Source organism: Phoenix dactylifera, unplaced genomic scaffold, assembly GCF_009389715.1.
Source record: "Phoenix dactylifera cultivar Barhee BC4 unplaced genomic scaffold, palm_55x_up_171113_PBpolish2nd_filt_p 000194F, whole genome shotgun sequence".
Classification (NCBI taxonomy): domain Eukaryota; kingdom Viridiplantae; phylum Streptophyta; class Magnoliopsida; order Arecales; family Arecaceae; genus Phoenix; species Phoenix dactylifera.
In genome coordinates, this window is record NW_024067718.1 from 916,316 (window position 1) to 943,681 (window position 27,366).

Consider the following 27,366-nt stretch of genomic DNA (forward strand, 5'->3'; position numbering starts at 1 on the left):
ATCTGGAGAATTTTCCCTCAGGTCGGAAGAAAAAACTCGGAGAGAAGGAATCAAGAGGCAGGAAGAAGCAAGAAGATGATGAGGGAGTCCGCAAGGCTTCTCGCAAGAAGATTTTTCTGGACCCCAAAAGCCACACCGAGATCGCTTCTCTGCTCCGCTCGCGACTTCCCTTTCTCATCGACCCCTCTCCCTCCTCATAACCCTTCGTCCTTCGCTCCTCTCAATCCATGGAAACCTCCGAATTCGATCCCATGGTTCAAATTTGGAGGTGCGTTCGCGTACTCCCCCTGTCCTCACGTTCCCTGCTGCTTGAAGAGATGGATTTCTGACTTGTTTGTTCTTGTTATTCTTTTACTGAAGAAAACCCCAATTCCTCGTCATGGTTTCATCTAGCATGATGCCAAATCTTTATATATTCATAGAATCGTAATCGTAGAAGTATACAATCAATCCAATTACGTGTTTCATAGGAAAGAGTGCATGTTTTATAGTACAATGAATATCGAGTGCGAAGATTGCGTTTAATTTGCATTAATAATGGTAAAATATGTTCCTAAGTCGTACTGTCAATCTGAAACTTTTCAATCAATTCATCTAAGATAGCTGTTGAATGCTTTTAACATGTCAAAAATAACGTGCCAGAATTTTTTTTCGCATACACTCTTGCCTTCCTAGGAAGCGTTCAGCCTTGTTCCTATCCTAAAGAGTCTGAAAATCAAAGTTCTATTAGATATTTTTGTTTTGTATTAGATATTACAGAAATTATTACTTATTCAGCCATAACAAGCATCAGTGTGCTTTATATTTGCATGTTTGGCCAACAAGTATGTTGTTTGTTCCTATTTGCTTTGTTGAATTGCTTCGAAGATTTTCTTTCTTTATTTTTCCCTTTTGTATTGTTTATTCAAGCTATTGGACATCAATGATATCTATATTATGGATACTATCATTTGTTTTCTTGTTTCTCTTAACATCTAAAATTTTTAGCACTAGATGTTTATGATCACAAATTCATTTAGTCTTTCATTGAAAAGAATGTGTTCTCTTGACCATTCCTGCCTCATCACTTTTAACTGTTCTTCATGTTTATGCAGTTCAATGCTTCTAGTTTTATGCTTCCCTCTGTCTCTTTATCCCTTTTAGAAGGAACTATAGTGAAAAGGATGAACAGGCTTAGGCATGGAAGGGATTATGATGTTATGCTGTGAAATATAAACATCATGTAGCAAAGAGCACAAACTAGGTGTTCTTAATTCCTCCAGAACAACCCTAACAAGTCACTTGTTAGTCTCTCAAAATAAACAAAGGTAATTTCTCAATGCCATCAGTTGTCGTGGCCTCTTTAGAAGTAAGACCCATAAAATGGCATCCTAAAATCTCCCACTCTCTTCCAAGACTTGGGCTTGTGTATGACATTGGAGGAATATCTCTAAGCCTGCGAAATTAAGCTTGCTAAATAATCTTCCACCTTAACTCAGCCTCTTTCAACACTTGCTACTGTAAGTTTTTGCAACGAACATGGCTGTGTTGCTTTACAAAGTTGGAGGAAGAAAACAAATTCATGCATAACCTAATTTATTTCCTCTGATTTCACATTAACATTTCAGTTAATATAGTAGCTCTTGTATCGCTTCTTGATTGTACGAGCCTGCAAAAGGGCTGAAGATATTGGGAAGATCCTCATTGATCCTCACAACCTGTTTCTCCCATTAAAACCAACAGAATATGCAGTCTACAACATCACTTGCCATACTTTCTATTATTCTTGGAGGTCTCACCAGGGAAACAAGTAATGAGTTGGTGTATTTTGTTTGTTTATAAAACAAGATCACAGACTTTCATGTATATGCATTCTCTGTTGCATCTAAAAAGCATGTATTTTTTTTAAGCTTTGATGCATATGTGTATATTCATTGCATAACAATTAAATTAATCTCTTGTTAGGGTCATATTTGTAACTTTTCAATATTTAAAATTCTGTTATGTATATGAAGTTGAAAGACTGTATCTTAACTTCTGAATATATGGTATATTTCAAATAAACCTATATTGGACTGATTATATTTTGATGATTGCTTGCACAGAGCAGAAGAGGAGCATGTTTATTCAAACGCAATCAACACCAAATCCAATGTCTGTCATGTTTTATCCTGGGAAACCAGTTATGGAAGTTGGAAGTGCTGACTTTCCAAATGCTCGTGCATCCATGAACTCACCGCTAGCTAAATCCTTATTTGGGATTGATGGTATGCTTCTTCTTGTTCTTTCTTTTTCTTTCTTTTTCTTTCTTTTTCTTTTTTTCAATCAATGCTTTTATTAAGCATGATAGAGTGCATTTACTTTGTTAATCTGGGCCATGCTTCTTATTCTTGTTTGAAGATCAGTTATTGTTGGTTAATCCATTTTATTTTTTTTAGATTCTTATCAAAGATTAGTCAGTTATTTTCACAATTCACTTTTTCTCATCCATTCTATCTTCTCCATTTTCTTTGATTCTTACAGCCATTTTTTGTACCATTTCATCACTCCAAATTCCACTAGTATATTCTGGCCTTGTGCTTATCTAGCCCCATGACTCTGTATTTTGGCAAATGATTGCATGTCTTGCATATTCATCTTTCTGAATGACGTGATCCTTTTTCAAAACTATGCTCTCATATCTCTACATTTTTACATTTTCATGATTAACTATTTTGGCAATATAGATTGAATATGTTTACTTGATTTTTAGTATATCTGCAATATGTATAGAGTGAACTGAGTTGATATTCTAGCTCCAAAAAGGACTATACAGTTTGCTTCAATAAAAACATCAAAGATAATTGTTGACATAAAATCAAGGTTCGCCGTACCGATACCGAACTTCGTACTGGTGCCACACTACCGTAGTATCGATACAGTACGATACATATTTTTTTTTTTTGGCATATCGAAGGTCGGTACGCCACCGGTACTGGTACCAGTACCGAACTGGTACGGTATGGTACATCCGGTGCCGTCCGGTTCAGTACGGTACGGCATACCATGCATGAAATTCAATGAATTCAGCTGTAATTGGTGCATGCCACTGTGTTATCAATAGAAAATTGCAACTAGTAGGAAGACACCAGAGGAAATTACCATAAATTTGTTTCTAGTTGGCAGCTTGTGACTGATTCATTTATGTGTGTATGTGAAGTAAAGTGAAAGCATGATTTCTAGCCTTACAATACAATGGAAATAATAGTTCAGTATAGAGGGGATTTGTAGCCTAATATTATGATCAAGTGCTCCCCGGAGATTATTAAGGTGGCACAAATAGATTGCACAGAGGTGATCGAGCATTAATTATGATCCTTATATGACCTGGAATGCATATTTAATACAATTCTTGCATGAACCCTGGAATTCAAATGACATGGAAGATGGGCTTGCTAGGTCAAGCTACTAAGAATAGAAGTCCTTTATGCAAATTGTGTTTGCCTCTTTATTTACCTTTCAATCTCTGCAAGCATATGTATCGTTTTAGTGATACCTCATTGCTGGCGATCTAGATGGATTTTGTGTTTATACTTGGTGCTTGAGGAAATTTCTGAGATTTTGGATTGATATCAAATTATCAACATGTTTGCACCATGATGCTTTGCGAGCACCATTGGAGCGTGCTTGGAGCCTAGATGGAGTCACCAAGGTTAGTCATATGTTAAATTAGAGAAGCAAAAGGGCACTTTGGGACTAAACAGGGGTGGAACCAGGATTCAACCTTGGGGGGCTCCACACACACACACACACACACACACACAGAGAGAGAGAGAGAGAGAGAGAGAGAGAGAGAGATGAAAAATCTAGTTACAAGGTTTATTGGTTAAAAAGAAGTTAACATTTTGTTGGAGTCTTGTTTGATAATTTCTTTTGCTAAAATAACAACTTAGAATATTTTTCACAATTCCTATTAAAGCATGAATCGACGATATACTTAAATTATCATGCATCAAGAAGTTCGTGATTTCTAGTGCTATTGTCCAAGTTATTATAATCAAAATTGAAGCTTACGGTTGGATTATTAGTCTTGTAGTAAATTATAACTAACAGCCTGACAATAAAATGAACATTAACACGTAAAGAAGAAATACTTGAGAAATAACAGGTTTTTGAGGCAATTTAGTTGCACAAAAGTAATTTATACACATCTGTTGGATCCTTGTCTAGTAAATGTATCTCGAGTCAGATGAAATTAATGAGGAGTTCTAATCTTATTTAAGATAACTCAGAGACAGAAAATAAACTTATTTTGCAAATTGTTCTGTGGAGTTCTATGATTCTCCTGGTGTGTGACTTCTCCTCCTCATCTTCTCTTTTATCTCTGAAAATCCAAGCTTGTATGCAAGTCCTGTAGGCTGTCATAGAACATTCTTCATATGCGAAGGAAATGGGATCTATAAAGGGAGAGGAAGGGAAGGATAATATAGGGAATGCAAGAAACCAAATACGATAGGCTCCAACAATTTAATTATTTTCAATTTGTCTTCTCAAAAAAAAAATGATTTAGAAAATTTCCATATATGATTAACAACTACATTTCCTTAGCATACTCTAAGATTTTGGGAATGATATGTTTGGGGTTGGAAATGAATATTGGGAGGCAGGAACCACTCCATGATTTTATGATGGAGAAGTTAAGGGGGATTATATGCTGGGGAGAGGCTTGTTTTGCTATGTAATAAATTACTATGTGAAGTTAAGTAGAGGCTTGTTTCTCTATGTAATAAATTACCACCACCGCTACTACTATGAGAATGAATGAGTAGGAATCCTATTAGATAAATTTGGAAATAGATATTATATACGTATTTTTTCAGAATTTGGGGGCTGTGGCTCTTGCTAGCCCCCCGGTTCTACCCCTAGGCATAGAAAGAGGGGTCAGTATTATTCATGGTACTTGTAGCATTAATATAATTGTATAATACTGAGCTATTTAATGCTGCCTATTTTATTTATTTATTTGGTACATATGGGGTATGGAAGTTTGTTTTTCAATGAAAAGGGTGTTTCTTCTTTCTTTTTTCCCTGCATGTGATGTATGTTGTTGTGAGGCCTGAGGATTGAATCCCAAACAATCGGTATGACATTGATAGTTATCACACTTCTCTATATAGTTTTTCACTCTTCACCTATGCTGCTTCCCAGTTGTCTCTGCGTGTACTTTGATCATTCTACAACCTGATACCTTTGAATCTTATCTGTACTTGCTGTCTAGATACGGAAGCAGCTGAACATGTCCAGACCAGGCTCTGTAATGAGCCTTTTGATCTCGTTGGGTTCCAAAATTTTCAGATCTTCTATTCCTTAGTGGATCTGAAATTAAAACTTTTAGTGTCCTATATATATATTGCCTTCAAATCAATTCCTGGAGGACGTTACAGAGATCCATATCCTCCAATACCACCATGTGGAACACTTCAGTTCCTTAACAAATAACAATAGTAAACAATCCATCAGAGAGGAGTGAGACAGATCTGTACCAGAATGTGGACTGCATTTGAGTTACAGTGTGTGAATACAAGACCATCATTGCTAATCCCTTGGTCATTTGGTGATAATTGATACTTTGCTTTTAGAAATTTTTTCCTTAATATGGATACAAGCTGTCTTCTGATGTTTTTTTTAGCAAAATGTTTGTATGGCAGCATTTTCATCCATCTTTGCACCTAAGGTTGTTTTTAATACATTTCCTGACCATAGCTTTCAGATTATTGAAGTGCTAACATTTTGATCTGGGTTGGGATATTGCATCATTGTAGAGTTAAGGATTTCAACTGCTTGTGATTGGTGTTGCATAGTAGGGTTCCTTGGAGTTGTCTTGCATCATTCACCTCCTTAACAGATAAGCATGAAGCTGTTATGTAGATACGTGTTGTTTAAATGACTTCTCTTGAATTTAACACAAATGGAACTTGGGCTCAAGTCTTGCATGCACTATACCAAAATAGAATAGGATTAGTGTCCAGGTTTTGATGAACCTATACTGAAGCATTTCTTCAATAGCTTTGCCTTCGGTATGGGTCAGGTTTGAATTTTAACAACCAAAAATGATATTTTCTAGTAATTTTTCTGAAGTCAGGATGGGTTATTAGGATTTTATTATGGGAGGCAGTTGAACTTATCTTGAAGTTGGATCTAGGCTTATGAGACAACCTGATCCACAAATATTGGTCTGGATCCAGATCTTCTATAAGTTGGGTCAAGTTCATGTTTGATTTGGGTATACCCAACCTAAGTTCACCTCTGGGCATGAACGTGAGTTGCTTTTAAGGTGACATGTTGAATGTAACAGGAACTAAAAACATAGTGTAAGGTGTGCAAAGTTAGATATAGATTATGCTAAACTAGCACAAAATTTGTTACTTATTCAGTTCGTGGGAAAACTGTAGCTACAGAAAACAAACACAAGAATAAAGCTAAACAAACAACAAAGTCTTGGACAAAGACGCAATGACTCCATTCAGTCTCCAAGTAGACTCCAATGGTGTTCGTGAAGCTCCTGTCAGAAGTTTGTTGATACTAGTAAAGGCTCAGAAATCTCCTGATGCCAAGTTCTTAAGAGAAATCCATCTTTATATTGTTAGCTTGTTACCTTGAATCTCTCATCTACAACTGTAATGGCTGCAGTAGAGGCTGGTTGCTGGATGAGGAAGGCAGTCATTTCCTTCTTCCACCCCTTCCCCTTCACTACTTGGTGATAGGTTTTGTGAACTCCCATTGCATTCCTCACTATGTTTTCCATGCTTGTTCTCTTATTCAAACAAATGATACAGAGCATGTAATTATAATGTTATTTCTGGATTCCATGACAACAAACAAATGATAGCTAATAACACATTTGAGGGATAAAAATGGCAACCATATACAATATAAACACTTTTCCTTGCATATAATAGCTGAAAAATAAACAGTCATAAAGTGTGTAAAACACAGTAGAGATCTTTTGGACTTGCATACTCCTAAAACTACTGTAGGAAACATAGTAGACATATCATATGTTAATTAGATTGACTGTAGTATTTGACTCTACTGTAACCCAGCCACATTTGCTTTGAGATCTTATCCTGCAAGTTCACGTCAAAGGGTTATAGTTCTGCACTTCATGCCATGATGTTTGTCATGGTTGGCAAATTATAGTACAATGCCATACAGTTGGCTATGACATGTCATGCCAATGCCAATTCACATGTTGTTGCTGATGGCAAAGATAATGGGCCTGTGCCAATTTGTCTCAATTTGTGTCGATGCATGGGAGCTCGCACCAATGCATATCTGTATGCATGACATACAAGGTATGATCTTTATGTTGTGATTCATGCATCAACATATTCTGCATGGTTTGTGCTGTGTATTGCATTGCTCTCTATCCTTGGTTGTGAATGCAATAGTTAAGGTCAATCATTGTCAAACACCCCTTTCCGATTCACAAATGGATTATTATAGTCCACAGCTAGTATATTGTTGTCAAGAGAAGAAAAAACCAGTTGTGAATTGCAGTGTGGCTCATGAGGTCGAAGCCTTTAATATCATGAAACCACTAGTTGAGCCCTTCCAAGCTGCCATTTCATATGAAACTATTGTGCCATGTATTTTGACGGTTACCAATACAGTTTGAGCTGGCCTCTTCCAACCACAACAAGAAGCTAAAATGTTGGGTTGAGATCAGTACATCGTAAGTGACCTTTATTGTTGCAATCCTACATGATTTCTAGTTCGTTTTACACCCTGAAACCTCTAAATGAGAAGTCAACTAATATAGTCAAATAATGAAAGTTGATAGAGGGATATCTCTGAAAGTGAGTCCTAGGTTCTTCGGTGTTAAACATGCTGATTTTTTTTTTTTAAAAAAAACCATGGCTGAACCTGATCGGGTTGCCTACGTACCCCTTCATAAGGGGGATCAAGCCATACGTAGTTCTTTTTAAGTTTTAAAACGCAGCGAAAAAATCGAATCAAACAATTTAATTCATGCATGCTTACAAGATCAAATCTAGAAATCAGCACCTTAAGAACACAGGATTATGCCGGAATCGTTTAAACAATTATGCTAAAACTTTCATGCATGATTAACTATCAGATCTGAAACTTAAGAACTCTATTCCGATTAATCTCCGAATATCCATCGAATGGATTCTGGAGATAACTCCGTGAGGAGCCCCAAAGGAGGGTAAAACCTCGGGGAATCAGACCTAGACCCTGACTCCAAAATAAAATATTGATGTGGGATTAATACCTTTTATGATGGAAGAAACTTATGGATCTGATCCTTGACTTCGCAGCCACGCACACGAATGGCCTCTATGATAAGTACACGCGAAGCCCTAGGTAGATCGTCTTCCGCGGGAGTGCTAGCTCGCGCAGAAATGCAGCAATGGCTGAAGATTTCTCCTTCTAAACACTCAACCTCTAATTGTTCTTCAAGGAGATGAAGGATGGATGTGAGGAAGAAGGAGAAGAAGGGATGGAGGCCCTCAGAAAATTTTTTCAGAATTTTTTGAAACCTCTAAATATGGTATATCTTGAACCCAAGGCATGGGGGTCTTTTATAGCCAAAAGACCACCCCACGCCTCACACCTATTTTAGCCAACTAATTTGGCTGATAAAATTCCCAAAAAATTTTGGTGGTTTGGCAGCTAAGAGGAGATAAACATATCCAAATTTCGTGCATTTTGAATCCCTAAAAGATAGGAATTCATGCGTCCAAAGTTCAGCCGCAGACCACCCTATTTAATGCACCATGCAATCCCTACAAATTAGGAAATTCATCTAAATCTTTCTAGAAGGATTTAAGGCGCCATTTTTATAGAAATTATAGCCCACGCCTCCTCTCTTCTCACGCCAATTTTTTGCCAAAAATAAAGAGGATAGGCGTAGAAAATATTGGGAATAAATTAAGGTGTCATTTTTCTCCAAGAAGATAAGGATGGGTTCCTAAAATTTAGGGATTCTTCTTCTTATCCAATTCTGATTATTTGGACTCATAATCCTCATCAAATAAGGTCTTCTAATTGATTTGGATCAAGCCCAATCCAATTGGGTTAAGTCCCATCAATTGGGTCAAGCTCAATCTACTTGGGTTGAACCCAATCCAATTAGGTCAAACCCTGATGCAGCCCAAATTGAATCCTATTCAATTTGGCTCAACCTAAGCCCAATTTACTCAATCAAATTGAGTTCATTAGCAATCTAATTGCTAATTAATCCTCAAATAATTCAATAATTATTTTAATGCAACTTTTGCTTAGGATAATTTGTCAATCGAATTGACCAAATTATCCCTGAATGATTCTTAATCATCAATCAGCCATTTGATCAACCTAGAAACTTCTATGCGTGTGACCTCATAGGTTCGAACCTAAGCTGGTAGTATAGGAACGTCTTCCTATACTAATCGATGTGACCATCTAAGAATGGTACCCGACGTCCGGATAGGCCGAATATATGCGAAGCAAATATTCTGAAACCCTGGACTATGGTTACTGTATAATTCAATCCCTTTGACTCCTAATGCCAGGATGACTTAGAGCTCACTGTCAACCCTATAATTAGTACATCCATTATGTGATTAACTTTAGATATCCCGTGACTCCTCACTGGGATTACCCTGGCCAAGGTTTTGCTAAATTAATCACAAGACATTATCTCCTGTTTGCAGGAGGGGTCAATTCCATCTCGACTCACAACTGACTACGCAAGTACTTGACTGCACCCAGTGACCTTCCGTCACTGAATTAGAAATTCAGGTAGTCCGGTACCAAAGTACAGTGAGTTGCTTGCTAGTCACAGATTGCGATCTCAGGTCAGAGGGCCAAACTTATACCCATATCCACTCGGAGCATCTCTTGACAGTAGAGCGTTCCGGAATTGGTCACGTTCAGTGAAATGTACTCCTACACTTCACCTGTATGGCATACCAGTGTTTCCACACTCCTTGGTTAAGAGGACAACCAACGTATATGTCACACAACGACCTAATCTCGATAATGTTGTCGTCCTAGTAACAACATATCATTTGGTCGCGAACAAGTTTAAGGACTCAAAGATAAATCCTTCTTTATCATAACATAAGTCCTAAGGACTTCATCATATAAGAGTTCATTTGAAGATGAAATGATGAATAATGCCAAATAATACTTTATTAATTTGTCAATTTATTTACAAAATTCAATCATCAATATGCTGACGATTGACATTTAGGATACAATTTCCAACAACTCCCACTTAGCCTAAAGCCAATCGGCACAGTATCTAATACCCATCTTCGACTTGTATTTGTTGAACTCTTTGATGCCGAGGACTTTGGTAAATGGGTCAGCCATATTTTCTTTTGTTTCAATTTTCTGTAGAATCCGCCACTGTGTGCTGCTTGGAACTCTTCCAGCAGATAGCACCACCCTTAAGAGTGAAGATTTATCCCGACACGCTCTTGCTATCATCTTGATCTGACTGAAAACTTGAATCGGTATATCCCTCAAGTTTTAAGTCAGAATCACCGTAGACAAGCCACTGATTTTTAGTATTTCTCAAATACTTAAGGATGGTTTTTACAACCTTCCAGTGGTTGCTACCTGGATCAGACTGGTATCTGCTCACTACTCCTAATGAGTATGCCATGTCTGGTCTAGTACATGTCATGGCATACATTATAGATCCCACTGCCGAAGCATATGGAATTCTATCCATACTCTCTCTTTCTTGAGGGGTTGTCGGACAATCCCTTTTAGAGAGATTAATTCCATGGCCCATCGGAAGATAGCCTTTCTTAGAATTAATCATACTGAACCTCTTCAGTATAGCATCAATGTATGTGGATTGGGATAATCCAAGTAATCTTCTAGATCTATCTCTATAGATCTTCATCCCTAGGATGTAAGATGCTTCTCCCAAATCCTTCATGGCAAATTGAGATGATAGCCAAACCTTTATTTCTTGTAATGCAGGAATGTCATTCCCGATTAAAAGAATGTCATCCACATACAAAACAAGAAATATAATAACTGAACCATTTGCCCATTTATAAATGCAAGGTTCCTCTTCATTCTTAATGAAGCCATATGATTTGATCACCTTATCAAATCGTATGTTCCAACTCCGTGAAGCTTGCTTTAATCCATAAATAGATTTTTGAAGCTTGCACACCTTAGACTCATCTGCAGATATAAAACCTTCAGGTTGCATCATATACACCTCCTCTTCTAAATCTCTATTTAGAAAAGCGGTTTTAACATCCATCTGCCAGATCTCATAATCTAAGTGTGCTGCTATCGCAAGCATAATCCGAATGGATTTGAGCATTGCCACAGGAGAAAACGTCTCGTCATAGTCAATACCATAACGTTGACGATATTCCTTGGCAACCAGACGGGCTTTATAGGTCTCTACTTTTCCGTCTGCGCCCCGTTTTCTTTTGAAAATCCACTTACACCCTATGGGTTTAATCCCTTCGGGTGGGTCAACTAATGTCCATACATCATTGACCTTCATGAATTCCATTTCGGATTGCATGGCTCCAAGCCATGCATCAGAGTCATACCTCTGCATTGCATCCATATATGTGATCTGATCCTCATCGTTTTCATCAAGTTCGATAGGATCCCTGTCCCGAACCAAGAAACCGTAGTATCTGTCCGGCTGACGTGGTACTCTACCCGATCGCCTTAATGGTGCATTTAATATGGGTTCTGGATCTGATCTAATCAAATCCGACTCAACTAGTTCAGTAGATGGTGTCGGATCTTCTACATGTTGAACTTCCTTAAGCTCAACATTAGAGCTTTTAGTTCCTTCACTAAAGAATTCTTTCTCTAAGAAAACAGCTCTATTGCTTACGAACAACTTTTGTTCTTCAGCAAAGTAGAAGTAATATCCTTTAGTTTCTTTAGGATAACCAACAAAGAAACATTTGTCAGACTTGGGTTCAAGTTTGTCTGTTTTCAAACGTTTGACGTACGCTGGACACCCCCAAACCCTAAAGTGAGAGAGCATCGGCTTACGTCCAGTCCACATCTCATGTGGTGTTTTATTTACAGACTTACTTGGAACCTTATTTAGAATGTAGCAGGCTGACTCAAGTGCATATCCCCAAAAAGATATGGGCAGACTCGCAAACCCCATCATGGATCGAACCATGTCTAACAGAGTTCGATTTCTCCTTTCTGATACACCGTTATACTGTGGTGTACCAGGAGGAGTCCATTGAGAGAGAATCCAATTTTCTCCTAGATTATGTCAAAAACTCACTGGTGAGGTATTCACCTCCTCGATCTGATCGAAGAGTTTTAATACTCTTTCCAATTTGTTTTTCTACTTCATTATGATATAATTTGAACATTTCAAATGATTCAGATTTATGTCTCATTAAATAGACATAACCATACCTAGAAAGGTCGTCTGTAAACGTAATGAAATATGAATACCCACCTCTAGCATTTGTGCTCATTGGCCCACATACATCAGAATGTACAAGGGTCAATAAATCACTGGCTCATTCACCTTTTCCGGTAAAAAGTGATTTGGTCATCTTACCAAGAAGACATGACAAACAGGTTGTCAATGATTCACAATCATTAACATTGAGGATTCCCTCTTTACTTAACCTGTTCATCCTGTTCTTGTTAATATGACCTAGCCTATGATGCCAAAGGTAGACATCCGTGACATTATCTATTCTAGGACGCTTACTTGACGTGTACATTACATTAACAGGTTGTGATAACAAGTAGATGCCATTACAGTAACACCATTCATAATGATATCACAAGAACATTTCTTTATTGAAATTTCATAACCGTTCATTGCCAAAAGGCCTACGGAAATTACATTCAATAAGAATGTAGGACAATAGTGACAATCACTGAAGACAACTACATGAGAATTGAAAACAAGTTTGAGATTTTCTAAAGCTAGAACTGGAACAGATTTTCCATCTCCAACATTCAGGAATCTCTCGCTGTTTTCAAATCTCTCATTGACCTGAAGTCCTTGCAACGAATTGCATATATTAAACGGACTTCCAGTATTTAATACCCAGGTCGACTTATCACATATAGAGAAATTACAAGGTGTTATCATATCAATACCTTGATCAGCAACTGATTGCCCTTTTCTCTTGCTTGGCCTGTTCGGGTCAAGTGAGGTAAGGTACTGAGGACAATTCCTCTTCCAATGCCCCTGCTTCTTACAATTGAAGCATTCTGCCAGATCGTGGTCAGCCTTAATCTTTTTTGTCTGACTTGGCTTAGCACGTTGCACCTTTTTCTTTTGATTCTTATTTTTCTTCTTTTATTTCTTAAAGGTACCACGACCTCTGGACGAACCTCCCACTAAATTCACCGACCCTTTTAGGAGTTGATGATCCTTCTCAAAAGTTTGTAGTAAACCCAACAATTGGTGATAATTTGTTACCAGTTTCGTCATACGAAAGTTGGTGAGAAATGGGCAGTACGAACCAGGAAGAGAATTCAGTATAGCATCCTTCCCCAATTGATCATGTAGGGGAGATCCGAAAGTGCCTAGGCGCTCGATTAACTCAATCATGTACAATATATGATTGGTCACCGAAGCCCCATCCTTCATACGTGCGCTGAAAATAGCACAACTAGTCTTGTGCCTTTCAACATCATCAGAAATACCGAAAGATTCATTCAACACTTGAATGATGTCTTCCGGCTGCGCATTCTCAAAATGCCAACTAAACTTATCATTCATTGCAGCGAGCATAATGCAACGGACAGTGATATGATCACTGAGCCACTTCTGATAAGTGTCTCTGACTGTACCCCGTGCATTAGCAGCGGGCTGCTCAGGTGCCGGATCTGTTATCACATAAAGGATCCATTCATGCTCTAGCACAATTTTCAGTTTCCTATACCAATTATTGAAGTTGGGACCTGTCAACTTGTCATTATCCAATAATGAGCGAAGTGACAAACTTGTGGTCATTTCTACATAAAAGAAAATTTGGCTATTAGTATATGAATTGACTAAACACAGTAGACTTGGACTTTAGTCTAAAGATACTCCCACTATTTTATACAAATTGGTAGCCTCTACCTCCAATTCGAAAAATTACTCCTAATTCTTTAGTGGGCACTAGAACCCAATAGATCGCTTATAGGCCCGAGTGTGGCTCGGCTAACCCATATGCACCTATTGGTAGGTTCTAAACCAGTTGCTTCACCAAGCAACTTCTAGTGATAATTTTGCCCTAGGTTCTTCGGCAGGCGTGTGGCGCCTCCACCGAATATCCTAGTCAGGTCCAACCATTAAATAATAGGGTTAAGTCTAATCAACTAATAGACGACCAAGCCCGAGTGTGGCTCGGCTCACCGGACCGCCTATTGAAGGTACACTTAACTCATCATATATTGAATGACAATTCCAATGCTTGATAAGTACCAGGCATGTCGCGCCTCCAATAATTATCAAAACATTGGACCCATTATCACCCAACTTAATGGGAGGCTATGACCTAGTTATCCCCATAACCATTTCATTTTAAGGATCTAATAATTTTAGAGGATTTCTTAATTAGGATAGATAAGAAGATCCGGTTAGTCTAATTTCTTCCACTGACTTCACCAAATCAGATTAGACTCAAACCGGTTAAGGAGGCACCTAAATCAGTCAAACTAATTTTCCTTATAGGCATGGGCTAACTCGAATCATTAAGTGATCCAATCAAAATGTGATTGACCATGTCGGCCAGGTAAGTGAGATCGGTGGAAGAGATATGCCATTAACTCGACAAAGACGAATCAGTGCGAGTAGCTCCCAATTAAAAATCACCGGTCAAAACTGCCAAACTTACCTTAGACACCGACTGGTTAATCAATTTCGATTTGATTACTCAAATGACTCGGGCTGCACCTCTGAGCCTAAATCAAGTTCCATCTTGGTCTAATCAAAGATATGGACTTGATCCATCTACAACTATTGTAAATTGATCTAGAATTTTCTTGACCTAATCTAGTTACTACTTAATTAGATTTGATCAATTAATTCTATTTGTCCATGTATGATTCTAACCTTAGGTCTAACCCAATTCTAGGAACTTGATTCAAGCTAACCCATATGCCCAAAGAATTATGCAATGTCAATTAATTGAGTTACAATTCTATTTCATAACACTTAATTCTCAATTAAGTTTAGACTTATGAAAGTTTTGATCATTGCATATTTCTTTTTAATTACATATTAATTACAATCTTTCAGTTCTTAAAATATATTTTCAGATCTAAGTTTTTGTAATTAATCACATGTAATCAGATTTAATTCATGTTTAAGTCATTATATTTAATATTCATGCATCACATATACATAACAACATGAATTAATACAAACAACATACATCTTATGTATTTGTTTTTTCACTTTTATTTTCAGATCTGATTTGTTCATTAAAATCAGAGATCATATGAATCATAAATTTTATTTAGATCTAATCTAAACAATATTATGATTTCAGATTTATTTATGTTACAAATCTTAACACAAACATGCATCATATGCATTCAAAATTTCAGATCTAGTTAATCATGCGTAATCAGCAATTAAATCAATCATAAAAAATAATTTAGATCTAATCTAAGCATGCTCATGATTTTAGATTTAATTACAAGAATTAAAACATAAAAGTTTAAACATGAACCTGGCTCTGATACCACTGTTAGGGGAGTCTCCACTCCTACATGGATTCGGTCCCATTTAAAATAGGGTGACACCCATGTATACCTATCAGAGCACGCATCTCTATACGCCTCCGAACGGAGAGCCACGCTTCGTCATACGATCACGCGTGAGAGTTTCCGGAGATCGGTCACAACTCTTGGACCTTTGCTCTGATACCACTGAAAGTGAGTCCTAGGTTCTTCGGTGTTAAACATGCTGATTTTTTTTTTTAAAAAAAAACCATGGCTGAACCTGATCGGGTTGCCTACGTACCCCTTCATAAGGGGGATCAAGCCATACGTAGTTCTTTTTAAGTTTTAAAACGCAGCGGAAAAATCGAATCAAACAATTTAATTCATGCATGCTTACAAGATCAAATCTAAAAATCAGCACCTTAAGAACACATAGGATTATGCCGGAATCGTTTAAACAATTATGCTAAAACTTTCATGCATGATTAACTATCAGATCTGAAACTTAAGAACTCTATTCCGATTAATCTCCGAATATCCATCGAATGGATTCTGGAGATAACTCCGTGAGGAGCCCCAAAGGAGGGTAAAACCTCGGGGAATCAGACCTAGACCCTGACTCCAAAATAAAATATTGATGTGGGATTAATACCTTTTATGATGGAAGAAACTTATGGATCTGATCCTTGACTTCGCAGCCACGCACACGAATGGCCTCTATGATAAGTACACGCGAAGCCTTAGGTAGATCGTCTTCCGCGGGAGTGCTAGCTCGCGCAGGAACGCAGCAATGGCTGAAGATTTCTCCTTCTAAACACTCAACCTCTGATTGTTCTTCAAGGAGATGGAGGATGGATGTGAGGAAGAAGGAGAAGAAGGGATAGAGGCCCTCAGGAAATTTTTTCAGAATTTTTTGAAACCTCTAAATATGGTATATCTTGAACCCAAGGCATGGGGGTCTTTTATAGCCAAAAGACCACCCCACGCCTCACACCTATTTTAGCCAACTAATTTGGTTGATAAAATTTCCAAAAATTTTGGTGGTTTGGCAGCTAAGAGGAGATAAACATATCCAAATTTCGTGCATTTTGAATCCCTAAAAGATAGGAATTCATGCGTCCAAAGTTCAGCCGCAGACCACCCTATTTAATGCACCATGCAATCCCTACAAATTAGAAAATTCATCTAAATCTTTCTAGAAAAATTTAAGGCGCCATTTTTATAGAAATTATAGCCTACGCCTCCTCTCTTCTCACGCCAATTTTTTTGCCAAAAATAAAGAGGATAGGCGTAGAAAATATTGGGAATAAATTAAGGTGTCATTCTTCTCCAAGAAGATAAGGATGGGTTCCTAAAATTTAGGGATTCTTCTCCTTATCCAATTCTGATTATTTGGACTCATAATCCTCATCAAATAAGGTCTTCTAATTGATTTGGATCAAGCCCAATCCAATTGGGTCAAGTCCCATCAATTGGGTCAAGCTCAATCTACTTGGGTTGAACCCAATCCAATTAGGTTAAACCCTGATGCAGCCCAAATTGAATCCTATTCAATTTGGCTCAACCTAAGCCCAATTTACTCAATCAAATTGAGTTCATTAGCAATCTAATTGCTAATTAATCCTCAAATAATTCAATAATTATTTTAATGCAACTTTTGCTTAGGATAATTTGTCAATCGAATTGACCAAATTACCCCTGAATGATTCTTAATCATCAATCAGCCATTTGATCAACCTAGAAACTTCTATGCGTGTGACCTCATAGGTTCGAACCTAAGCTGGTAGTATAGGAACGTCTTCCTATACTAATCGATGTGACCATCTAGCAATGGTACCCGACGTCCGGATAGGCCGAATATATGCGAAGCAAATATTCTGAAATCCTGGACTATGGTTACTGTATAATTCAATCCCTTTGACTCCTAATGCCAGGATGACTTAGAGCTCACGGTCAACGCTATAATTAGTACATCCATTATGTGATTAACTTTAGATATCCCGTGACTCCTCACTGGGATTACCCTGGCCAAGGTTTTGCTAAATTAATCACAAGACATTATCTCCTGTTTGCAGGAGGGGTCAATTCCATCTCGACTCACAACTGACTACGCAAGTACTTGACTGCACCCAGTGACCTTCCGTCACTGAATTAGAAATTCAGGTAGTCCGGTACCAAAGTACAGTGAGTTGCTTGCTAGTCACAGATTGCGATCTCAGGTCAGAGGGCCAAACTTATACCCATATCCACTCGGAGCATTTCTTGACAGTAGAGCGTTCCGGAATTGGTCACGTTCAGTGAAATGTACTCCTACACTTCACCTGTATGGCATACCAGTGTCTCCACACTCCTTGGTTAAGAGGACAACCAACGTATATGTCACACAACGACCTAATCTCGATAATGTTGTCGTCCTAGTAACAACATATCATTTGGTCGCGAACAAGTTTAAGGACTCAAAGATAAATCCTTCTTTATCATAACATAAGTCCTAAGGACTTCATCATATAAGAGTTCATTTGAAGATAAAATGATGAATAATGCCAAATAATACTTTATTAATTTGTCAATTTATTTACAAAATTCAATCATCAATATGCTGACGATTGACATTTAGGATACAATTTCCAACAATCTCACCTTTGAATATGGGTGATAGAGTGGATAAGACAGAATCTTGGTTGCTGTTGCAGGACTAGGTTGTGTTATATACCTGTCCCAGATGCTACATATAGCTCCTATTGTAAGATGGAAATAATGTCTTCTGGTTGAACAAAAAGGAATAAAATCAATGGGCACGTGGATTGTGTCACAATGAATTTTATTTCTCAACATTTTAGCTAATATAAAATGAGCAGGCCTGCCCATACGTATGCAGTCAATAGACTCAATGCATCTATCCCTACTCATATAAAATTCAAAACGTAAGGGCCTTCTTATGTAAGTTCTGACATATTGATGGCTCAGGTGGAACTGGCTGTCTTCTTTCTAGCATCTGGATGAAGGCCGTTACACATGCCACCATGAAAGCAAAGCTATATTTTGAGTCCAACCAATTACAAACTTCTTTCGTATGCATGTAGAAGTCACATGTAAGATTCCAAATGGGAAAGAAATACTAAGGATAAAATGGCCCACTTGTTAAATCATGAAGTTTGGCTGCAAGCACAAATTTATTCATATGGGTATATACACATGGGATTTATGTATTTATACCCTTCAAGAGGTTCTTCTTTTCTTATTTTCCCGGCAAAAAGTGATTTGTGATTTATGTCCTTTCAATATTAGCTAAAGTAATTTCACATTTATTTACTAATAAATACGTAATAAAAATGAAATAAGTTCTGGAATAAATGTATATTTTTCCTTCACAGATATCAAGTATTATTAATCTCAAAGAGGAAGCTGATGGCATCATAAACTTTGCTTTGAGTTCTTGGACTTTTTCCAGCACTTAAATTGAAAGATATGAAATGATTGGACAGATTATATGGATAATCCACAGGTAATGGCTGTATAAAGAAGCAAGCATGTGCATCAATCTATCAATAAATACTCCCATACATTCATGATCCGAGAAAAAGATTTTACAAAGATGGCAGCAAGGAATGATAATATTAAGTTGACTTAATGTTCACACATACTCTAGAACATTTAAATCTAAATACATTTACAATAGGTCCCTGCTCTATTTCTTAGTTATTAGGAACGGGTATGTGTGCCGGAGCAGATTCAGGTGCAGCTATAGGGAACTGTGTCTCTTGTAAATATTTTGAACATGTGCAAGGATTAGTTTGTAGAGAGATTCTGAAGCAAATGCACTACCCAAAGTGGATGTTGCCTGCTGCTAAGTTTTACATATATAAACCTCCAAAGCATGTAGGCATTGTTCACCTACAACATATGTACCATTGATGGCTGAACTAGACCGAAACGCCTGGTTTTGCCCAAACTGAGCCGACCTGGTGGAAAACCGGGTTGGTTCAGCCATTGAAATCGGTTCCGGCCATGAACCAGCCAGAAAAGGTCCGAACCGGCCGAAACAGTTTGGAACCGGCCGGTTTTGTTAGAACTCGGTTATAACCATCTGGTTCGCACTGAGTCGACCCAGTTCTGAACCAGGCCCTCTCTCGTCTCCTTTGTACTAGTGATAAAATGATGCTGGGAGGCCTTCCCAGCATCATTTCTAGGCGGCGGAGAGGCAAAATGCTTTTCCCCGTTTTCCTCACGGTGAAGATCACACCAATTCAGCATTTTAGAAAGAAGATCCAAGCCTAAATAAAGGGTGCTTCCTCTCTCCTATCTCATTCCCTTATTTTTTGGAGAGGCTTAAAAAAATAGCTCGAAAATTGCAAAATAAGAAAAGATCATGCCAAAATTTTTGATTTGAACTTGATTTTATTATATATTGTAGATTTATGGATGTTTTACACGACATAAAAATTTTTAATTTTTGGATTATATATAATTTAACTATGGATCATCTACTTGTGGTCATAGATCTGCTGGCCAAGGAGGGAGTGGAGGACATGAGATTACCATTTATGAGATAGTTGCAGGATGGTCTTCGATTCACCGGTGAGTCCCAGTTTATGTATGCTATACAGGATAGATATCATGGTGCATGATCTGGTGGAGCTTGTCAGAATTCGATTGCATATAGGAGACAGGCTTCTCGAGGTCATTCAGGAGGACACGATACAGCTACACAGATGACCTTGCCGTGGAGTAGGATACATAGATGTATCAGATTTCGAGTCGTATATTGGATCCTATTATCCGCAGCCACAGGCAACCTATGACCCATATAAATACAGATATTGATATGGTGCATTTGAGGCATCTTCTAGTGGCTACTATCCTACGCAGCCTGAAGCATCTTACGGATCAGATTTTGTTGTCGGCTTATTCGGATAGACCCCTTCACAGTCATTTTATCGGTCAGTTTATCGGCTAGAGGACACTTCTCAAAGCCAGAGATCCAATTAGACATCCGAGAGAGCTTATAACTTAGAGCACGTACCTTTTGGGATGAATATATAAGACTGTCACTTAGTTAGAAGGGTGTACTGATGTATCTCCTGACTTTACTAATGATCCAGATGTCTACGAGAGGCATCGCCACTCAACGAAATTTTAGATATCGGTATGTATGTTGTATTTTAAATATATGTAATTTATTGTATTATTTTATATTTTTTACCTTACTACTTGATTTAAGAATATTTCATGTTGCTTCTTGTAGCATGCAATATCTCACTAATTATTTTATGATTTGTATCATTTTAAAACAATAAGATACATCATTTAGGTTAAACCTAGATTATAAAAACATGAAACAATATCAAAAAAAATCAAATTAGACTTAAAATCATTGAAAAAGTTCAGAAATATTGATTATTAATTAAATCAACTTGAAAAACTCTACCAAAAAAATTGAGTGTGCCAGTACGGAACCGGCACGTCCTACCGTACCATGTGTCGGTACGGTACCGAACTGGTACCGTACTGACCTGTCTTCCAACTGGTACAGATCTCGGTATCGATTCAGTAAATCTTGATATGTACATTTATTGCAGATTTTGTGTGTGCATGTTTTCTGTTACATGATTATTTTTTGTTTGATCATCATATGATGCCATTTACTTACACTTTAAGATCGTAATTTACTTGATAACTATGAAGGAAATGCACAGACAGAGACACACTTTTGATCAATAACTTATTTGCATTTGTATTATGTGTGATATGGATGACATAATTTTTTGTGAGTAATGGGATCTCTACATATTTTGAGGGAGAGGGCAAAAGTAGAAATTCTTTAGTTATGATGGTTGATAGAATTACCTGAATTCTATCGGATTCACTTGTGAAGTCTAAATACTTCTATGGCAGAGATTCTTTGATAGGAATCTAGCCACGGCCACATCTATTCAGAATTATAAAAGTGATTAAGCAAACAAACTGACATAATTGTCTTTTGTTGCACGATCAAGGAGTAGTTTATGAGGTTAGTTTACTGGGTGTAATGCCTACAAACAAAGATTTGACAACTCTAAAAGAACTGTGAATTATAGCTTGGTGAAAAATGGCATGAAGTTGTTATTCTTCCTGATTTTCTAACCAACCATTTAGTTATAGTTTGTAACCAATTGCTTCCCCTGTAAAATAAAGTGAAATGGATCATTTTTATCTATATTGCAATGAGAAGTTCAGTCTATATGTTGATCATGTAATAGGATTGATCTTCCAAATATAGGCAGATATTTTGACCATGAACCTGCAAATCATCCTGTTTTATGATAAAAATTAAAAACAGGGTAACCATTGATCTTTCAAAATGAAACCCATTGAGAAATAATGGGGTAAAAGGAAGAAAGAAAGATTTTTTTCCATCTTGAAAATTGAGAAATATCCTGCAAAGAATTTTTTTTTTGTACTATGTTGTCCAACAGAAATAGAAAAACTTGAGGAAATATCTAGGAAAAAGGATGGATCTGATCAAGAGGGTAAGGATTTTGATGGGTGGAAAGTCTAATGCATCTGGGTTTTGATGGGTTCCTCGAACATAGCATCCTCTGAAGAATATCATGGGTGATTTTTGTTCAAGAGGGTAACAAGAAGAGAATATATTAGGTGGAGAAGCAAGGCCGAATGGGCAGGAAAGCAGAAGGGCAATGGGGTTGATGGAGGAAAGGAGGAGATAGAAGATCAGGGAGAGTGAGCGAATTTGGTAGGGAGAGTGGAAGAGATGTGGTAGATGTAAGGATTAAAAACAGACAGTGGGAGAGCAGATGGAGAAGGGGCAAGCTGTGGTCAAGCAGACAGTCTAGATGGAGGGAGAGGATGGATGGTGAGAAAGGTTCTTATGATGGTCTTGAGGAGGTGCTATGATGGTACTCGCTCATTTTAAGAACTGCATGGGAGTGGGAACCAAGTCACATCATGTATCAAAGTTGACTTCACTATCCTCAGCGTTGAAGTTATGGAAACCGGTCAGATTTCAACTTACCACTTCCTGGCTGACTTACATGTTCTCAGACACTCCAAATTGGGGACTTTGGCCTAAACTCTTGCTTTGTGCTCCCGTTTAACCCCAATTTAACTTGCCCTTACCTCTTATTGTGAAACAACAAGCTAGTGCTTTATTCCCCCTGGTATATGCATGATTTATGCCCCTTGATTTATTTAGGAACATTACAATTCTCATCCTTGAAGAGGTTAGACATTCTCATGTAGAATCATTTCCACACAAAGGGTGTTTCTCACCTTGATGTATTGAGTGAATGAAATTTAGAATCCTTTCTCAACCATAAAAACTGTTGTCCTGTAAGCCTAAGCTTTGTTGTAATCTAGCATGAGAAGAGTGACTCATCCTTACCAACTTTGAAGTATGTTTGCCTAACTTGTCTACACCTCCTATATTGATACAAGGGATCTATATCTTTTCTGGATGACATATCGATGTTTGTTACATATTTTTCTTTGTTGCTTCTCCTTATAACTGAAGGGTGAACATATTTCTATTGGTTAAGATTAATGTTTACTTTCTATTGATCCAGGAATTACAAGAGTGTTCTTCGGGTCAGATTTTATAACAGTTACAAAATCAGAGGAAGCATCCTGGGATTTTCTGAAACCTGAAATATTTGCTGCAATCATGGATTTCTATGCATCTGGAAAACCACTTTTTCTGGATTCCAATGCGGCAGCTTCTATGGACACGGCAATTCATGAGGTACCTTCATATGCTTATTGCATGGTGCTAATTTTAGTTACTCAATCCGGATGCTAGATTGTGCCATTTCTTGATTAGATCAAGGTTAGCTTCAAGTATTATCACAATTATGTTGCTGAATTGTCCTTGTTCTCCCTCAAATAAGTCATGGATATACTTTAGCGCAAAAAACCTTCTGCCATTTCCATTTCTTTCATTTTAGGTGATGAATTATACAGAAAAATCTATTCCTACAGATGTTAAATGCTTGGTAAGAGCAAGCTTTTTCAAATCTTATATTGTAACCACCATTTCAATTTCAATGGTGTTACTGTATTTTCCTAACATTTAATAGTTATCTGGTCTTTCCTGCATTCAATCTGAGATGCCTCAGAGTTTTTAGCTTTTTAAATATGAACTTCGAGCTCATGTAAAAGAAGAAATTGTTTCTCTCTCTCTCTCTCTCTCTCTCTCTCTCTCTCTCTCTCTCTCTCTCTCTCTCTCTATGTAAAAGAAGAAATTGTTCTCACTATGCAGCTTGGACTCAAGAGAATCAGGTAGGGTACAGTGTGTTTCCTGTGCCAGGAAATTGTCTGTTGGACATGATAGCGGGCCAATTGGTTGTTGGGCTTCCTTTTTTTTTTTTGAGGAAATGTGAAAGCATAAGAATGACTTGAATTTGGTTTGCATTGGATTGGGCATATCCTCTCTTTTTTTAACAACAAATATGCAGCTGTTTATGGGCACGTTGCATCATCATATTCACTTCATGAATTAGCTATGATATTTGTCATAAAATAATAAAAAATTATATTTTAGAAATTAGAATCTAGACATAATAAACATAGAAAAGTTTCTATGAAAATTTATGAGTCAATTCAGATCTTTTTTAATGATTTGGATAAAAGATAGTATCTGATGTGCTTGAGTCACATGTCAAATATCTAACTAGAAGCTTGGGTCCTTGTTCTATAAGAACTGGATAATGGCTTCCCCTTTCTTTCTCGAGGAATCAGGGCATGCATTCTTTAGATCTTTTGATGCTTTGAAGGGGTCAACCATTCTCATATAGAACATATTTCTGCATAAGATGGTTCTATCACTTTATTATGTTAAATGATCGGGCTTTAAAATCCTCCTGGTACAGTTAGACCTGTACATTTGCAAACCCAAGCTTTTTGTATTGCTTTCGTATTGCTTGTAGTACTCCAACTCTTTTGCTTTAAGAACTAAATAAAATGAAAGAACTCTGACCTGAAAAAAAAGAAAGACGAGGTAAAATAAGAAAATTTGATTCTAAAATGTGCTTAGCGGAAAAAGTGCAAGGGATTAGAATGGATAATCAGTTTAGGTCTATCTGAAGAAAAAAAAAAATAGCATGCACTGTTATAGGATTTTATCATATTTTGAACTTCAAAAATCAACACAACATGTGAAGTCTAATTCTGATATACAATTTTTTATCTTATTGAAAATCATTAGAAAAGAAATCAAATATAAATGAGATCATGTTGTATCATCTTGTGTAGCTTCTAGGAAATTGCTTCATGGTAAAACAAATCCAAATCATCAATAATTGCAAATGTCCTTTGTGAGAGCAATGTCTGCTGGACTAATTTTCAGTCCTATTGAGAACTTGATTCTGAACAGGAGACATGTTGTGGGTTTATATCATTACTCAGTGCTGGTCTTAAAATATCAAGATACCTTAGGTTTTCTCTGGTTGAAAATAATCAATAACATTGTTGAAATACCATTGTTAAAAAAAAAGATATTGAATATTTTAGCAAATAAAATGTTGAACAATTGTACAATGTGTTAATATTATAGAATGCTTAACAAGGTAAAGTTACAAGTAGAAAATCCTTTAGATGGCACTTAAAAACTGTACTGGTATGACTGTGAACTGAATTGGCGTTGGGTGGCGATAACTTCGGTAGCTAGTCATTTTGTTAGCATTGACATATCATTTGTATGATGATTCTCAAGTCCTATGGTGTAGTCACACGTCATTGCCGTTGAGTTTTGCAGCAACTATTGTTTAATATATTGATAAAAAGGTAGTGCTAGATCTCCAGTTCTAAATAAATATATCAGAAAGTGAATGCTGAATCATACCATGACTGCTATTAACATAACACTTGTCTATGCTAGTTGGGAATATCATTTCTCATAAAAGGCTGGATGGCCCATATGCTATATGCCTGGAGAGCTTGACCTCAAATTATATGTTGCACACTTGCACTATTTGCAAATGGTTCAATTTGGTTCACATGAACCTAGTTAAAAATAGTCCGAAAAAAGCAACAAATGCAACACCTATATAGATTAACAGTACCTGGTTCAGCTAGTTAGCAATAACCCTAATTCAGACTATCTTTTAGACATGTAATTATTGTAAATGCAAAAAAGATCCATTTGTTTAGCATTGATAAAATTTTCTAAGTAGGTGCCAACTCTGAACGTTTTAGTTGTGATCTTGATTTGTAGAAGAGAAGCTCTAGTGCATGCAAGTCAGTTTTGTATTAGGTTTCTAATGCATTTTTTCTGCTATTATTTTGTACATATGTTTGTTTTAATAACTGAGTAGGCTGTGGACTTGTGACATTGTAGGATGATTCTGAAATTGTTGCAATGATCAAAGAATTGTTAGAAACCCGGATCCGGCCTGCCGTGCAAGATGATGGTGGCGATATTGAATACCGTGGATTTGATCCGTAACTCTCTCTTTCACTCTCTTTCACTCTCTTTCACACGCACATACATACACACACAACTACACTGAATGCCTAGTTAAATCTCATGTTGTCAGTACTGGAGATGATTCCAAACTTATTTAACTCTCCATTCCTCTATGGTTGCTTTAGTGATACTGGGATTGTTAAACTAAAGATGCAAGGAGCTTGTAGCGGCTGCCCGAGCTCATCAGTAACCTTGAAATCCGGCATTGAAAACATGCTCATGCATTATGTTCCCGAGGTAACATTCAAGTTGTTTCTGTGCTGTTAAAAATTAGTTATGTATCCAGACTGTGCATTATAAGGTACCCAAGTTGAAGCCAAACATAGTCTGATATCCCATCTTATTAGCCATACCTTGTTTTCAGCCTGAACTCTCTGAAAATAAACTTGGTGGGAATCTAATTGACCAAAAAAGTGAAGTTCTATCAGATATGTCTTTTAACAAGAGAGTTATCTTATTACCAGTGAAAGCTAACAGTTAGCTTTGCTGCACTAATTTTCTTTTATTATCTGAAAACTATCTTTTACTTGAATATTAAGTTGCAAAAAGAAACTAATCGTTCTATTTTAGTTGTTGCTTACCTGTGGGATTAGTGGAAAGAGATTGTCTTTTGTTTTTCCCTTGCAAAAATGTCTTAGTTACATCTAATGTGTTCATTCTAATCTTAGTACAAACATGTTTTGAGTAGATCGAAAAAATTAAAGATGATGAGGGAAAAAATTAATCTGACACATTCTATACCGTTTTTTCTCAGACTCTCACTTGTGCATTTCTTACAATTTCTGTTGATGACATACATTACTTCCATCAGCTTGCTTGATGTACATTTTGTAACAATTTCTGTTCTGTTTACATGACTTATGTGTGCTTTTGTTGGCAGGTCAGAGGAGTAGAACAGGAATTAGATAATGGAGATGAGGACACGTTGTTGAATAGCCAGATGGATTGACAGAAGAAATATTTTTTGGCTAATTATCTGCTCTCTGGAATTTCCTATTTTCCTTTACTGACTCCGAATACATTGGCAAATCAGGGAAGAATCAGGAGTTCTAGTTTAGGTTAGTGGCTACCAACTAATGTAAAATGCTACGTCTCAATCTGTTACCGTGTGAGCTGTGGTCATTCCTTCTTTACTCCGTTGAGAGAATCCCGAATAAAGAATAATGAACAGCCATGGTGTTTTGAATTGTTGCATCTTTATTTAATATTTATTGTTTGGTGAATATGTTTTGGCTGTGTGCCTA

At 37.1% G+C, this 27,366-nt stretch overlaps 1 protein-coding gene across 1 annotated transcript; it reads left to right on the plus strand.

The window, feature by feature from the left end:
• LOC103714131 (nifU-like protein 4, mitochondrial) lies at nucleotides 1–27,366 on the plus strand. Its single transcript, XM_039117277.1, has 6 exons — nucleotides 1–268; nucleotides 2,085–2,246; nucleotides 23,226–23,401; nucleotides 25,994–26,097; nucleotides 26,248–26,359; nucleotides 27,003–27,366. Exons 1-6 carry the CDS (start codon nucleotides 76–78, stop codon nucleotides 27,069–27,071), a joined length of 816 nt encoding a protein of 271 aa, XP_038973205.1. The 5' UTR covers nucleotides 1–75; the 3' UTR covers nucleotides 27,072–27,366.

What these genes read in the sequence shown, in the direction of transcription:
- LOC103714131 (XM_039117277.1), top strand. Translation starts at nt 76, where the DNA reads ATGATGAGGGAGTCCGCAAGGCTTCTCGCAAGAAGATTTTTCTGGACC. An exon ending in CCCATGGTTCAAATTTGGAG is followed by an intron (nt 269 to 2,084) that starts GTGCGTTCGCGT and finishes TTGCTTGCACAG; the next exon opens with AGCAGAAGAGGAGCATGTTT. An exon ending in TCATGCATTATGTTCCCGAG is followed by an intron (nt 26,360 to 27,002) that starts GTAACATTCAAG and finishes TTTTGTTGGCAG; the next exon opens with GTCAGAGGAGTAGAACAGGA.